Source organism: Prionailurus bengalensis, chromosome A3, assembly GCF_016509475.1.
Source record: "Prionailurus bengalensis isolate Pbe53 chromosome A3, Fcat_Pben_1.1_paternal_pri, whole genome shotgun sequence".
Classification (NCBI taxonomy): domain Eukaryota; kingdom Metazoa; phylum Chordata; class Mammalia; order Carnivora; family Felidae; genus Prionailurus; species Prionailurus bengalensis.
Genome location: NC_057354.1, coordinates 60,318,640 through 60,333,838, shown reverse-complemented (window position 1 = coordinate 60,333,838; position 15,199 = coordinate 60,318,640). Strand labels below are relative to the sequence as shown.

At 40.6% G+C, this 15,199-nt stretch overlaps 1 protein-coding gene across 1 annotated transcript in view; it reads right to left on the bottom strand.

The window, feature by feature from the left end:
- Positions 1-9,183: 9,183 nt before the first annotated feature.
- Positions 9,184-15,199, bottom strand: part of AFF3 (AF4/FMR2 family member 3) — a 530,066-nt gene continuing 524,050 nt past the window's right edge. The window contains exon 23 of the mRNA XM_043603159.1: positions 9,184-14,107. Within this exon, the coding sequence (XP_043459094.1) occupies positions 13,986-14,107 (122 nt within the window). The 3' untranslated portion in view covers positions 9,184-13,985. The remainder of the gene's footprint in view (positions 14,108-15,199) is intronic.

Below are 15,199 nucleotides of genomic sequence, written 5' to 3'. Positions count from 1 at the left end.
GTGCCTCGCAAACCTGTGAAGTGAATAATAAATCAAAACCATTGAAAAACCTGTATTTATCTTACTCATGTTCTTTGGCATGTGTCTTGGCCATTGCTGAACTCAGGTTTTGAAGCGATCATTTTCCTACCAAAACAAAACACTATAAAACAAAACAACCCATTCAAGATGATTTACAAATTGAAGGCACCTAATAATAATACCTCACATTTCTGCAGAGCTTTTTATCTGCAGAGCACTTCCTAGACAATAACTAATGGATTCCCCAACTCCCTTTAGGAATATAGACACACACATTCCCACATGCACCAGCAACTTAATTTACATGGAATGAAGAAAAAGACATTCCGAAGTGTCATTCTACTGAATCATAATTACAACCTCGAGCTCAAGATAAACATGTCGAACTCTCCCGGGAAGGCAGTGACGCTCCTCCACTGGGGAATTTCCACTTCAATTCCAGTGCTGTCTACGTGGGGAGGACAGGTCAGGAATGGTCACATAGTCAACCATCGCTAGAATCAAGGTCCCATTTTAAAAGCAAATGACCCAGGTAAATGAACTGTTAGGAGCAGTGTTGCAGCCTTGTTCCCCGGCGAGGGAGGCCTGTCTCCCTCTCTCTGCTTCAGCCTTCCTGGCCACCTCCTCACCGGTACCTCTGCCCCCCACAGTCTCCTCCTGCTTATCAGTGGCAAGAGTGTGATAAGATGTCATGGATGTGTGAGGGCCTTAGTCTGTGACACCTTGGGGGAATATGGGTTTTTTACAAAGAGGAGCCTGGAGATAGTCTTCCGGGAGTTTTCAGTCACCAAGGGAGGTAGAACATTCTTCCAAGTGCTCCATGAATCCCACTACCCAGCTGTCATCTGCCTCTTTCTCCCCAAGGGACTTGTCCTGTGGCAAGGCACATGTGTCCATCTGCACACTCAAGACCCTGGACACTTTTCATGGATCATGCCTCACTTACCTTGCTCACTCGCTTTGAGATGACGTCAACCTCCAAGTCCCACTTTAGAAATGTCCTGGGCTGAATGGCTGAATGTAGAACCGTTCTCTGGGTCAGCAAGCTCAATTAGAACTAGTCTGGTAAAAAGGATTGAACTGCTTTATTTTCTCTCTACCCCTCAGCCTTTTCCTCTTCATGACTGAAGCCACAGAACCTCCACCTGGAGGTCACCCACCCCAGGCTCTGGACTCTGAGGCAGCCCCATGTCAGGAGTCACATCTCAGTGTCCAGGCAACTCATGGTCAAGTCTCCTTGTTGCTCCCAGCTCTTCTGTCTCAGTACTAACAACTGATTTCTGCCACTGCTCTTGCGACAGGTCCCTGGTTTATACTCATGTGCTGTGTTGACCAGCAGTGGGGTTGGAACCACCTGACTTGGCTTCTGCATGTGACTCTTTCAAGGCCAGAGTAGAAATGGTCTCAGCATGCTCTGTGATGGAGAAGGGGGAAGTTTTAAGGTTAAATCTGGGATAGATGCCAAAAATCTACTTCACACTGGACTCATGGGTGTGGCAGAGGCAACAAAGGCCAAAACCAGCCAGCAGGGAGAGACCTCTCAGGGCTGCCGCTGGATACATTCACCAGAGGTGTGGTGCAGCAGCTGCAGGAACAGGCAGCAAAGTGGTTTTCAAGGGGTTGAGCAGTGACTACATCAGAAAAGCCAGGATAACCAGAGCTGGTTAGCTGAGGGGTAAGGCTCCCAGCAATGCAGAGTCTAGAAGTCCAAGGCCATCTCAGAAAGCATGTTAGATGGAATAAGAAGGAATGCAGACCAGCAACATGCAGAACATCCCATAAGGAAGCCTGAGTTGCATCAAGCCTGATTGCTATAGGGCAATTCTCCCGCCACTGACAAACACTGGGACTTGATTTCATTAAAGGAGAGAGGGGATCAAGATGGCCAAAGAGATATAACAGCAACAGCAAAAACAAACCACAACTGCACTAAAAACAAGAGGCAGTGTATTGAAAGGTCCAGGAACTTCGAGGCAGCTCTTAAGAATGGGAAAAGTCTAGGGTCATCATGAAGAAGAAAATCACAGTCCTGAGGTTGTGCAGTACTAAAACATAGAGAGGGCTGATCCAGGATTTGATGAGATTGGAGGTCAAGAATATTGGGAGGTTTCCAGCGGGGGTCGTTAATCACTTGGGATGCCATATAGGAGCAACCACCTGTCCACCCTCAGGTTAAGAAGCAAGCACTAAGGGTGTTAGTCACCCAGTAAGGACCACTGGGTTCTAATGGTTGTGATGGAGGTTGAGATGGGGCCCTGGCAACCCCTAGGAGGGGTAAGGTGCCCTCTATGCCCAGGAGATTAGATGCAGTAAATAGAACATTGGCAGAAAGGCTGAGAGCTCAAATGTGAAGTGGAGCACACAGCCAAAAACCTCTAAACAGTTGGAAAAAACCATACAAGAGAGTTGTACCAACCCCAACAAATGCAAAAGTTTACATCCAAAGAAGCAGACTTAATAGAGCAAACAGAACAAGCCAACAGGCACATATATAATTAGAATCCTCAGAGAGAAATAAAATGATATTGCCCACAAAAAGGAAGGCTTTAGAGATGTTGGAAATGAAGAATTTGACGACTGAAGTAAAATAAAACTCTCAGTAAGTGGGCAGAAGCATTGCCGCTGACAAGAGAATAAGTTGAAAGGGTGAGCCAAGGAATTCTCTCAGAATAGCAAAAACGGACAGGGAGACAAAGTATAAAGAGGGTCAAGAGAATCAGAAGATGAACCCAGAAGTTCCCAGCATTCATTGAACAGATCTTCAGGAGATAAGGACAGAAGGCATGGAGGACAGAGTACACTCACCAGGCATAGAAGACAGTGTCCCAGAGTGAGGACAGGTGTGGAGCCCAGAGTGCAAGTGCCCATGGTGGATGTGCAGAGTCAAGGACAAACAAAATGAAAGACTCCTACCAAGCTGTGTCGTGGTGACATTTCAGACATCAAGGATAGAGGGAAAACTCTAAATGCTTTCTGGGAATAGTGGGATGGGGAGAGGAGGGGCTCTGTTACTCCAAAGACAACATGAGATGCAAAAAGAGACTGGAACAGTATCTTCAAACTTCCAAGGAAAATCCTTTCGAATTAGCATTCCATAATAGGTGAAACTATGACACAAGTGTGAAGGCACAAAGCGAGATACTTTCAGAGATTAAAAAAGATTAAAAAATTTTACATCTCAGATCTGATCTGAAAAAAGAATCAACTCAGGAAGTATGATACAAGAAGCAACAAAACAACGGGCAAGCTCTCATGCTAAGTCTAAATAAATACTGACTACTTTTGAAATTGAGATGTAATTCACATACCATAATTTCCTCCTTTCAAAGTGTACAACTCTGTGGATTTCAGTATATTCACAATGTGCAACCTTAACCACTTTCTAATTCCACAACATTTTCACTACCCGACAAGGATCCTGTACCCCATCAACCGTCGCTCCCCATTCTCCCCTCAAAAAATGAAACATGGAGTTATCCCATGACCAGCAATTTCTCAAGAAGGTATATACACAAGAGCACTGGACACATATACTCACAAACTTGTGCTATGAATATTAATAGCATCATCATTCATAATAGCCCAAAAGTGAGAACAACCCAGTGCCTATTGACTGATGAATAAACAAAATATGGTATGTCTATACAATGGAATCTTGTTTAGTCTTAGAAAAGAATGAAGTGCTTATACATGTTACAGTAGGGATGAACCTTGATAACGTTATGCTAAGTGAAGGAAGGCCAACAAAAAAGGCCACTTGTATCATTTCATTTATATGAAATGTCCAGAATAGGCAAATCTATTGAGACAGTAAACAGATTGATGGCTGCCAGGGGCCTGGGGAAGGCACTATGGGGAGTGACTGCTAGTGAGTATGGGGTGTCTTTTTGGGGTAGTGCAAATGCTCTGTATTTAGACTATGGTGATGGTTGCACAACATTGTGGACATGCTAAAAACCAATAAATTCTACATTTTAAAAGGATGAATCAACAGCAATGCTTAACTATTTAATTGCATACATTTTTAAAAGATAAGATTGTATTCTCATATTACTTGTTTGATTGAAATAGAGTTTAAAAAACTGGAAAAAAGAAATGTAGTGAACCAAAAATGGCATGAGTCCATCACATATATATACATATATGTATATATACATATATATGTATATATTATACATATATATGTATATATGTATGCATATATATGTATGTATGTATGCATATATATGTATGTATGTATATATATGTATATAGTTTTTTAAGTTCTTTATTTACTTTGAGAGAGACAGAGAGAGCATGAGTGGGGGAGCGGCGGAGAGCGAGAGGGAGAATCCCAAGCAGGCTCCATGCTGCTCAGTGTGCAGTGAGCATGGAATATTTTTGTCTGTTGTGTTAGAACTATGTCACAATGTAACAGCCTCCATTTAGACATTGCTTTATAGTAAACAAAGCTTGACATGTATAAAACCAAAGAAACAAAATAAAAAAAACTCTCTTAGCAAGAATATTCCAGGCTCTCTCATAGGTTGTTTTATTTCTTTTTCACTCTAAAGTGACACTTAACATTGCCTGCCAAGAGCATTCTCAGATTGGTGTTCCTTTCTGTCAAATGCATTATCCAGCTTAGTAGTTCAGGTGGATTCAAATCTTTGCAGAGAAAAGATAAGTTTGTGACTAGGTGATTCTATTTAAAACAAAATACTGTAACACATAGGAAAGGATATTTTACTCAGATGTTCTAAGAAGAAGCAATACGATGTTTGTGAGACAGAGTGATGTTGATTTCAAGGTTTATCAAGACATTAAAAATTAACTTCACTGATGCATTAAATATAAAATATAAAATATAAAATGCATTCAAATATAAAAGTGCTTATACTTATAAATCCTTGAGGTTCATTCTGTTACAGTACAGCAAGATGTTTCTCTATTCCAGAAACTGTTCTGCATGAGTTTTATGTGACTTATAGACACAGCAAAATTTTCAAACAGTAAAATAAGAGACAATGATTCCATAATTTTTGTACATGTAAAATTTTTTTAAACATTTTTTAACATTTTTATTTTTGTGAGACAGAGCACAAGCAGAAGAGGGGCAGAGAGAGAGGGAGACGCACAATCCAAAGCAGGCTCCAGGCTCTGAGCTGTCAGCACAGAGCCTGATGCGGGGCTTGAAACCACAAACTGTGGGATCATGACCTAAGCCAAAGTTGGATGCTTAACTGACTGAGCCACCCAGGCACCCCTGTATGTGTAAATTTAAACTCAGACAAAATATAAGATCTCCTTAGACAACTCCTTAATATTAGACACACACTCCACTCCTTCCTAACACCTTGCCAAAATAATTCACTATTGAATAATTCACAATTTGAATGTGGAGTTTTATTTGTCATATGATAATTACAGCTATGTGGGAGCAACTCTTTTCTTTTTTTTTTTTTAAGTTTATTTATTTATTTATATTGAGAGGGAGAGCACATGAACAGGGGAGGGGCAGAGAGAGAGGAGAGAGAGAATTCCAAGCAGGGCTTTTTCCTATGGACTGTGAGATCATGACCTGAGCCAAAGTCAAGAGTTGGACGCTTAACCGACTAAGCCACCCAGGTGCCCTGCAACTTTTTTCTTACACGGAGAGAGAGACGTAGAAAGGGGATTTAATATTTGCACTTCCTTACACAGACATTAGCAACCCCCACAGTGAAACACTTTAGGCTTCAGGCATGCAGACATCTTAGAAGAAGCCTGGGAGATGAGACCCCTCTCTAGGAGTAAGAGATCTTGTGGGATTTTGTGAGGATGCTTTGGAATTTTGTTGGAAAAAGTGTTAATGCATTTTGAGAAGAAAAGCTGGAGGAAGTAAACCTTATTAAAGCCAATGGTCTTTATTAATTGCTTGGGTTAGATTTTTATCACGTACTTAAAGACACAGCCAAGAGCACATGGTTTCATCAGTAATAGTGTTCGTAATGTTGGTGCTTAATAGACCATTACAACTACTTGGATTAAAATAGTGACTATCAACACAGATTCTGGACTTCCTCCATAACCATACCCGAATGCTCTAACAAGAAGCCTCAAATAAATATCACATTAAGAAAAATGAACTTCAGCTATTTTAATATTGAATAACTAGACACAAATGAAAATAGTATTTGACCTTATAAATACAGCACTTTAATCAACGCTACAATGGGTACATTTTTACAGCATAAATTACTGTACACAATTGTCCTACTTAAAATCCTCTTCAATTCTGGAAACAATTGTAAGACCAATTCCTGTAAGAGGAGAAGATAAAGGCCCTGTAATCTGGTTTTGCAGCTGCTAAAATTGGACCAGTGGAAAAGTCTCGTGGGACATAAGCAGGTTCCCAGGTTGCTGACAGACAGCTCTCCCAAGGCCGAGATACACAATTTGAAATGGTGTTTGATGTGACATGCTATATAGGAATATTGAGTTAGCGTTGCCAACTCCATGAATAAACATCTAAGATGATCCAGGATAAAAGGGTGGAATTTAAAATTCCTGCTCTGACTGAGGCAAACTTACATGGGAGTGACTTTCAACTTGATTCCACAGAACCATAGAGTAAGCTGCTATTTATTATGCTGTAGTAGGAGTGTTTGTTCCATAACATCCTGCCTGAGAAAGGGCAGTATAGCATCCAAGTGCCTAGCTAGTGGATCGACACCTCCTCATGCTAATAAACCCCATGTTGCCATTCTAGATTTTTTTTTTTTACCTAAATACTCAGAATTCACACTGGATAAGGTGTTGTGCTTTTGTGGAAAGGGTGTTAGTATCGATTTGGGCCCAAATGAGGATGGATCTTGTAAGACCTTCAGCGATTGCTCTTTTGTACTGGAGAAAACCTAGGGATTTTCCAATGGGGATGAAAAGAAAAAAAAGCCCTTTTCAATGGGCATTTCATGATTATTTTGGTTACATCAAAGCACTGATTTAGGGATACAAGGAAGCCCTGTGTCTAAATAATATAAATATTAGATAAAAGCTAAAAACTTCTATCCAACATTGAGGACCTTGACCGCGGTGGTATGAAACATTCAGATTAGTCAGATTTCCAGTTTTCGTTTCAATGTTTGGGGCTAGCATATACAGTCACTAGTTGGGCATCACAAAAATTACTAAGGTCTTACGTTGATTTTTCCCTCTCCTGGTACACTGACTAAAATGTAGCCTACAATTAAGTGATTATGTTGAGGCAACCTAACCCACTAGAGAAAATATTTACCTTCTCTCAAGAGAGGTTTTCTTTTTCCTGAAGCTCATGACATACCCAAGTCCCTTATGACAGATCTCCTTTCTCAGGAATAAACCTCCCAAAGAAGCTTATCTTCCACCTCCTGGCCCCAGACAGACAAACAATCAGAGGCACAAGGTGCACATGTAGGCAACTCAGCCTCCTGGCACTCAAAGAAACACCATGAGAGTATGAAAAATGAGACTGTGCTGTGTTCTCTGGCTCTATGAAGATATTGAAACATGGTGTTCATTAAGTAAGTTTTCTCCTGGAAGATGGTGCACACTGGAAGCTTGGACCCAATGTTCCTTCTTCCCCTTTCCATCTGGACACCACTTGATTTCTTAAGGCTGGGACTGGATGAGAAAGGGGAGGGGTGATTGCACCACCAACTGGGGTACTTGGTAGCCCTGCTGCTCTTGGCAAGGACTCTCCCTCCCCGTCGCCGTCATTGGTCTTAGAGCTCTGCCTACAGGCAGGATGGACTCAAAGCGGTAATGACAAAGGCTGAAGAGTCTTATGAAAGGGTCTGTGGTTATCCCACTGTCATCTTCCTGGTCCTCTGGAATCTAGTCAGGGCTGGGACAGAGTCCCATGCCCTGCATCACACACCTTTGTATCTTGGTGCTTGTAGATACAGTATATTTCTGTTGCTTCTGTGCTGACAATGCGTGACTCTTGCTGAGTGTGACAGCTGGGGATCTCAAAATGCTTGCCCAGATCTGTTGATCCTCATACTCTGTCTGAGGTTGTGGGTGTTCTGAGTTACATTTCACATAGAGGAAACTGAAGTATACAAGGGAGCTTTATTCAAAGATCAGGTGCAGCAGGTGAAGGAGGGGAGTGTTTTCCTGAGTTCTCATCCCAACATCACTGAGTTCTAATATTGAATCCTTGTTTTCTTAAAGCTTCCACTGTCTCTAGTAACTGTTCATCTAAAAAGTCAAGATACTAAACCTGACATATAGAACTTAGAAGGGGGAAAAAAAAAAACAAAAAAATAACCCAGCTCACAGGGCAGGACACTTTTGGGTTGAGCTGGCAGCCCTAGGAACTTCAGAAGATTAATAATCAGGTTGCAAATTACTCAAAGGAAAGTGTTAATATTGATATTTCACCACACAAATAGGCCCCAGAGATAGCTGGTGAGGCCACAAACGTGTCTGTCACCAAAGATTAGTGTGTTATGTGCTTAGAATTTTTGACATCTCAACTACATGGCCATACTTTAGGCTTTGTGATCTCTCATTTTGTAGGATGGGGGTAACAGAGGAGACTTTAATAAGTCATGTATCTTTGACTACTGTGAGTAGAATGCTGTTCAGTCAAGTAGTGTGTATTCCTCAGTGTTAACTATTTTCTCTTTGCTCACCTGGAGCAAATCTAGATCTAGAAATCAAGAGATGATAAATGCTGGGGAAAAAGTGAGTTTTGTTTTATGGAAAACTGGAAAAGGGTTGAAGAACAATACAGGAACCAGAATATTGTAATTATTTTTCTAACCATGCACCACTGTTTGAAAAGCCTAAACACTGGTACTATTTGACATTGTCTTTGGATATATTTTCCGATGAGCTTTTCCTATGTCAGAAATGAGTAGAAAACAAGTCCTTGATTCAGCTTTCCAGGCCTCATCATTACTTCCTGATGCTTCAAGACAAACGCCAATGATTGTTTTGACTTGCAGTTAGTACCTTGAGTTCATCCCTCGGATCAATGTGTTTAAAACTGGCTGTTAAGAGGTGGATTTTCAAAGCAACACATAGGGGTTTAATCCCCTGATTCCCATTACTCGAAGAGCTGTGAAGCTGACTCCCCTTGGAGCCAGCCCCAAATTACCCCCTGCTGCCTCAGAATGCCAATTAAATAATAAAAACCAAAACTGTGGTCAGATGTAATTAGTTTGAGAACAGAGTTTTATAATTTCCCTCATGCCACACAAACAAATTGACCCCTCTGATGACATATACAGAATAATTCAGTTTGGACAAAGAGAACACAGATCTCAAATCTGAACATTTCTTGTGCTATTTGTTAGGAAGTTGTAATAATGAAAACTGTGTTTGAAAAATTGTTGGAAATGCAGTTTATGTTGTTAGGTTTTCTTTCTTTCATTAAAAAATGTCTTTCAAGACTCCAGTTGGTCCATGTTTCATTGAAAATGTGTTACTTCTTAAAAATATGATTTTGATTAGTATAGACTTCAATAGCAGGCAAACTGTGTAAGAGAAAGACAGTTCTTGAAAGACTGTTGAGTGTTTCTTAGCCCAAACCATTTCTGAAAAGAGTATCAAGGTCCCTGGAGCAAGCAAAGCCAGTCCCCTGTCCCGGCCATTTCTGGGATGAGGTGGTCTCCATAGTGGCCCCGAGTTAGGGTCCTCTTGCAAGACAAGACAATTTGAATCTAAGGGTAGGGGCTGGGTAAGGTGAAAAAGTCATTCTGTTTTTGTTGCTGTTTCTGCTTCTTTGGGAAGGAATGGATTGAACAAATTTGGGGAGAAGAGTAAAAATAAGGTTAAGAAAAAACCCTCCCACACAGAGAGATATATAATGGCAAGCCACTGTTCTAATATTTCTGTCTTCATTAGTTCAAAATTCTCCTATTTTACTCAACCAAATATTGCAAACATTATTCCACCTTGTTGGTCTGAGTTGAAAAAACCTGGCACATATAAGTTAACTTGTGTCATTAAGGAATATTAGATAAAACAGTATACCAGGACTACTGGGTAGACAGGCATCAATGCAGTCATCAATATGAACTCCTCAAGCTTTCTATTCAGCGTTTTCTGAGACACTGGGGGGTGTTCTTCTGCACATGCATGTGTGCATATATGTGCTGGGAAATGGGAAAGACAAGTTGTAAACTAGTTATAATGCAGGAGAACATGCTTCCATCTTGACTGTGAAAAATGTCAGGCCTATAGTAATGAAAATCCATGGAAGCTACATTTAAAAGATTCATGAAACAACAAGGTTGCTTCTGAAGAGATTATGAACGAGGGACCAGAATTCTTATTTGAACGTATTTTGATTCTGAAGTTTCCTTGTAAAAATATTCACAGAAATTGGTGGACATTTTTTTTTTTTTTACATACAACTCGGTTTCTCTCATTTACAACATAAGTCATTTAATGTAACATTTGCAACCTTAGAAAGGCAGACATATTTAATCCAAGTCAGTTTATAAATTCCAATTTCACATGGATTAAAAACTGCAGATAAATTAAGTCACAATAATATCCTGTACATGCATTAAGGCTGGTGACTGCTAAAGTCTCTTGGGTATCTACAAACAGGAAATCACACACAGATTACTGGGTCTGAAGAGTGTCTACATCATTAAAAAAATCTTGCTTTTTTTTTTTTGTTTGTTTTGCTTTTTTTTTGGTGATACAGGTTTCAACAGTAACTCTGGAAAACTGTGAAAAATGTTATTTAAAAATATATATGTATATACTACTGCACAGTTTCAAAGATGTGATTCATAAATAATGTTGGCTGCACTGATTAAGTTTTAACAATTACTGCACTTCCAAGGTGATGCGAACACGCAGCGACTTATACTCAATGTTAGGCACTAGTAATATCCTTCAGGCATACTACAGTTTTATGTTAGCTGTATTGTACATATATATTTTTAAATGTATGCATTTATACAAACTGTGTATATCATGTATGGGATGTCAGAAATGTACACATCACTGTTATATAATACACACATCATTGTTTTACATACTAGGATAAGTTTTAGTGCAGAAAATCTCATTGCATTGCATTCCATGTGTTCGATCTAGCACACAATTTGTCAACTCTTCAGATTATTTTTCCAGTACATTCTTCTTTAGATAGGGGGTCCGAGTTTCTGTCTGCAATCTGCAAGTTTCCAGAAATATCTGTTTTAACCAAACCTCACTTTCTAGGCACACTCCTTCACATAAGTCTGATCTCTGTAGAGAGTAGTAACAAATCCCAAATTTTGATCAGGAATATATTTGGGTTACTTTCAAAGGTAACTCTAACATTGTAATAAAGGAAGGCATCCACTCAGGTCATGGAAGGATAAGGTCAGTCGAACTTATGTTGAACTTCTGAGGAAATTATATGTCTTCAAAGAGAAAAAAATGATAGTATGTTTAAATGGGAGCATCTGTGGAAAAATATACATGAGACTGTCAACAGTGGTTGTCTTTCAGGGATGGGACTTGCTACCTTCTACTTTCTACATTGCTGTATTGTTTGAATCTTTACAATGAGCATGTATTACTTTTATAATCCAAAAACACAAGAAAGGTATTTCTACTTTGAACAAAGCTAAATAAAAGGAATAAGTCATGAATGACTTTCACAAGTAACAGTCAGAAGATGGTTCCTTACCAAAATCATCTATGCCAAAGCCAACGAAAACTGCTGCCCTCACGTGGTCAGTTGATGAGATCAAAGACAGGGAGAGGAACTGCATGCTCTGACCATCTCCAAGATGTCGACTTCCAAGTGTTTTTTTTTGCGGAACACGGGCCACGTAAGTGCTGATAAAATGCTGTGGGCACAATCAGTCAGGGGCCTCCTGTGGGTCTACATGGGGTTTTGTGGGTAAGCACGTTATGGGCCGCTACAAGACCCGTGGCTTTGAGGATGGGCAGGGCCAGAAAACACCCAGGGGATGCATGATGGACCCTGAGGTTCATCCCTTTGAGAGTTTCAACATTTCATCAGGATTCATCAAGGGTAACTAGAACTAAGCTTTAGTCCTCCAAAAAAAAAAAAATCCAAAATTTCCCAAGTTAGACTCAAATTTCCAACATAGGATGGGATCGCAAACTCTGCCAATAGCTAGTGAAAGGGATGTGAGGCGCCCCACAGTTGGACAAATGTAAAATAGAAATACTGGTAACATTTCAGGGCCAAAGCCAAATGCAAATTTCACAAACCCTTCACTGGCTTCATTTCACTTCAGACCCTTCACTTTAAATTCATTTCAAATCACCTAAGTTGTTCAATCATTTGTACAGTTTTGAATCAGTGCTTAGAATGACAGCAGTCTTATTTCCCATCTACAGATCAGGTGACAAAAATGTTAACATTACAACCAAAGCAGTAAGAGCATCAGGGAAAGCATATATCACAATCTACTATAACTGTTTTGTGCCAGCATCACCTTGGAAAATGGAGCATTCCACATACTGCATCACCTGACTCTTTCTCATTGACTCTGGTGCAATTCTGTCAAGTGAGAGGCTTCAAGCACATTATTTTTGCTTTTAAGGACACGGCAAGGTATATCCTCTTTTGCAGAAGTTTTTCTTCTTACCAGTATTTTTTATATTCAAATATATTTAACAAGAAGACTAAATCTAGGGCATGACAAGAGACTATAAAAGAAGTAAGTTTCATACAAAGACTGTAAACAAGATGTCAAAAAACTAAAATGTAAACTTAATTGAAAAGAAAAGAATCAAGGGCAAGACGTAAACATACCAGACGTACAGGATGCAAACATGATGTTCTAGTCGTTGCTACCCCAAATAGGGTTGTGATCATTGCAAAAATAACTCACCCCGCACAATAAGCAGCTTGCAAATCAAAGCCTGAAACATATCCCCCCAGATCAAAATGCTATTAGAGGCCTGCATTCTGCACAAAGAGTGAGAGGGTGAGACAGTCTCACGATAGCAAATATTTCTCAGCCTGATAAGCAGCAGATACAGACTCCTAGTGAAGAGACGTTCTAGGTAATGTCCCATTTGGCCAAGAAAATTTGCAAGAAAGCTATCGTGGGAAGAAAAGACTTGAAACATATTGGCTGACAAATGCCATGTGGCTCTATGGCTGCTGTGTCACAGTGGCAGGAAGAAAACACACGTGGGCTGGGCAGGCTTACTGTTCCACGTGCAGAAGGTTTCAATTCCCAACTGAGCTCCAAGCTCAGTTGTCTGTTCTTGTTGGTCAGCTTTCAATGACACTGTTGTTACCAAATCCCAGTGCCATTTTCATATGATTTGGGGGGCAGGGCAGGGAAGGCCTGTGGGATTTGATCCATTTGCTTATAACGCATTTAGTTGATAATAAAGTTGGATGGAAGGGTGCGTGTTAGACAAAAGGCAAGGTATTTGGTAACATGCAATCTAGTAAACGTCCAGCACAAAAATAACTGACTTTTTTCGTTATTCAATTATCCATAATACACACAATCAAAAATTAATTGGGGAATAGTATATTAATACTGAAAGTAATCAACAGTATAAGAACTAGGTTCATCTTAACTGGCAGTCAAGCTTTTGGTGTGCTGTATTGCACCTGGTTAACTAACCCATGAGATTTTGGTTGAATGTTCTAAGAAGTCATGGTTTAGCTTTGAAATAGAAAGTGTGTGTGTGTGTGATTTTGTGCGTGCGTGCATGTGTGTAAGTGTATATTCTCTAATCAGAAACCTCTGATCACTTTGTCTAGCTTGGGATTATGAAAACTAGACAAAAATGTATTTTAAAGAGCTGTATATCTTACACACATACACAGGCAACTTCTTTTACGCCCACACATACAAACACACATGCCCTGGGAAAAGACCATTGTTCGATGCTGAGAAAATATTCACCGCAGTTCGATAAATGCTGTGGCTGGGAATTTCAGTAGCACAGTGTCCAGAAACATTGAGCCGTCCATGGAGATGAGAGCACAATCCAGCTCAGGGGCAAGTTCCCTATGACAGGTGGGTGCTGTTCCGCAGCCAGTGCAGGCCCTGCTGGGAGTATTGGACCAGGTGCTCCATGCTGCTGTGCAGGGTGACAGGCCCCATGAGCAAATCCAGGTCGTTGAAGAATTCTAGAGGACAGAGAGAGTCGTTTGAGTGACACACGTGCTGAGCGTGCTACCCTGAGAGACCTGAGTGACTTAAGAAAAAATTCCATCCACAGTCTCTATATAAATCATGCACTCTCCATTCCATCAGGCAACTTTAGCATTCCACTGGACAAAATAAAACCCAAAGGTAGAGAACTCATCCTATATCCAATTAATTCTATTGGCCATTTCTCATTTATTTATTTATTTATTTATTTAAAAATTTTATTTAAATCCAAGTTAGTTAACATACAGCGTAATAATGACTTCAGGAGTAGAATTTTGGGATTCCTCACTTACATATAACACCCAGTACTCATCCCAACAAGTGTCCTCCTTAATGCCCACCCCACCCCCACCTCCCCTCCAGCAACCCTCAATTTGTTCTCTGTATTTAAGAGTTTCTTATGGTTCGCCTCCCTCTCTCTTTTTATCTTATTTCTCATTCAAATGAATAACATTTACTCAGCCAAATAGCAAAGAAAATTTACTTCCTTAGACTGCATTGTCCTTGTGCACAAATGCATCCTGCCCTAGATGTGGCTTATGGCTCTGTCACCCCTTAATACTGTACTCAACTGTAGCATGTGCTGAACCCCTGCAGTGAGTCCAAGGCAGAAGGGTCCAGGACCTTGGGGGAAAGTCAGAGATGGGTTCTGAAAAACCCCTACTGAGGTCACCTTCTAGTCCTGGGACATTCTCTAGGTCTGTGCCTTCGTTAACATTTATTATGTGCTGAGGCACTGTGCTAGGTGCAGGGGGTAGAGGTAGGGGGTACAGAAGACGAATAAGGTGCAGGCTCTGCTCTCTCAGAGATCACGGGATAGTGGCTCAGAGAAACAATGGCTCATATGGCTGTTATACTGTCATAACTGGATCACTGAACAACAGTCTTTGAAAGTGAGAATCTGGGAGTTTTTCAAAGTTCCTCATATACATGCTGAATGATGTCCTGCCGGAGAAGGCGAGGGAGAGATTAGAGAAGACTCTGAGGTGGTGGGGAGGGAAGCCAAGGCAGGAATCCAGGAGCAGAACTGGGGAGGAGGGGGCAGGTCCAGGAAAAATGCCGACTTT